At 35.8% G+C, this 1,736-nt stretch overlaps 1 protein-coding gene across 3 annotated transcripts; it reads left to right on the forward strand.

Annotated features, from left to right (window-relative positions):
- Positions 1-469: 469 nt before the first annotated feature.
- LOC119086058 lies at positions 470-1,336 on the forward strand. 3 transcript variants are annotated; one of them, XM_037196633.1, is made up of 3 exons: positions 470-571; positions 636-912; positions 991-1,336. In XM_037196633.1, exons 1-3 carry the CDS (start codon positions 560-562, stop codon positions 1,278-1,280), a joined length of 579 nt encoding a protein of 192 aa, XP_037052528.1. In that variant the 5' UTR covers positions 470-559; the 3' UTR covers positions 1,281-1,336. The 3 variants fall into 3 exon arrangements, with proteins under 3 accessions (XP_037052528.1, XP_037052527.1, XP_037052526.1); XM_037196632.1 differs by having other exon boundaries at positions 636-871; positions 947-1,336; XM_037196631.1 differs by having other exon boundaries at positions 636-1,336.
- Positions 1,337-1,736: the final 400 nt, after the last annotated feature.

Here is a 1,736-nt window from a genome sequence, read left to right on the forward strand (position 1 = left end):
AGGACATTATTTAAGCTTTGGTGGCAAGCAAGAATTTTTATAATGCACCTTCGTGTAACAATGTGCACTAACAGTGTTATTGTTACACTGAAAGATAGACCGTATTTTGTTCAGAATATTTCCAGCGAATTTTTAATGAGTTGAGTATCATTTTCGCATGGAATTTAAAACACAAAGTATTATTGTCACAACTAATTATCAATGTCATGAATCAGTGCTATATGTATAGAAAAAATCAAAGCTTATGCGGTCATTACCAATTATAAAAGTTGTGTATGATACTTTTGTACTGTACCAGTTTATATGGTATGCGAATCACCTGGCATCATAACTTTGTTTCGGTATTAATTACTACATTCCAATAAAATGTATCAAACAAACCAGGTTAGAGGGGAAACATAATATTCATACAACAGGGAAAAGTATCTGATGTCGAATTTACAAGGTTTAGGTCATTATGTAGTTCGTCGTAAAATAGGTATAAATATGCTCTGCCGTTCGGTAGCTAATTTAAATAAGTTTCATTTGTTGTGCTGCAAACTTTTAATTAGAAGAGAAAATGATTAAATTGGTAAACGTTTCTTTAACCACAATCTGGCGATGATAATGTTTTAATAAAAAATTATTTATGTCAGATGCTTGTTATTGCCGTTGTTGCGAGTGTTGCGGTTGCACAACCACAAACATTTTATCCGACAGCATTCTCGTATCAAAGTAGCTTCATTCGCCATGATCGTCCATCGTATGTGGTCAACGAAAATCAAGGCATGGATCGCTTCACAAACGCTCACTTCTCCAAACAATCAGCGTCGCAACGTTTTGCCAACGACAATCAAGGCATGGATCGCTTCACCAACGCTCAATTCACCAAACAATCAACACCACAACGGTTTGCGGTCAACGAAAATCAAGGCATGGATCGCTTCACAAACGCTCCCATCTCCACACCATCAGCATCGCAACGGACTTTCACCAACGAAGAAAATCAAGGCGTGGATCGCTTCTCAAACGCTCAATTCACCAAACAATCACAACGAGACGTGGTCAACGAAAATCAAGAAATGGATCGATTCACAAATATTCAGTTCAAACAACCAGCACCACAACGATTTATGGACGACGGAAATCAAGACATGGACCGCTTCACAAATGCACATTTCAACAAACAATCAAACTTTCCGCGTCGAGAAAATAACGGACAATATGCTCAATTCACTGCTCATCGAAACGATGAAGATAACGACCGTTCCCGTTTTGAACATTTCAGAAAACAATTTTAACAAATTTTAACGAATGGAATGACATGGATTATTAAAATAAAATTTGAGATTATTGATTGCCGGAGTTTTGAATTCGCAGAATTCGCACTGTGTTAGTTCGTCCAACGGATAAAATTATACATAGGCTACGAGATCCCAAGCTCAAGAGAGATATACCGATAGTGTCGCTGATAACGGCATTTCAAGTTGCGTTTGACTCGAGTACTTAGAGAAGCCCTGCAATCAGTGCTTAAACTATTTTTCAATCTAAAGTTCTTAAAGATCTCACATAAAAGTTTCAAAACTTCAAAAATTTGTCAGAACTTTGGGAACAGTAACATTTTGAACAATACACGGAATTTTGAAAACCGACACATTTTCTGTTTCTCTGTTTTACTTGAGTAAATTAATAGTAATTAATAGTAATATTTAATAATAATTAATAGTAATTAATAGTCAGAGAAAATAATTTCCATC

Source organism: Bradysia coprophila, chromosome IV (genome assembly GCF_014529535.1).
Source record: "Bradysia coprophila strain Holo2 chromosome IV, BU_Bcop_v1, whole genome shotgun sequence".
Taxonomy (NCBI): Eukaryota; Metazoa; Arthropoda; class Insecta; order Diptera; family Sciaridae; genus Bradysia; species Bradysia coprophila.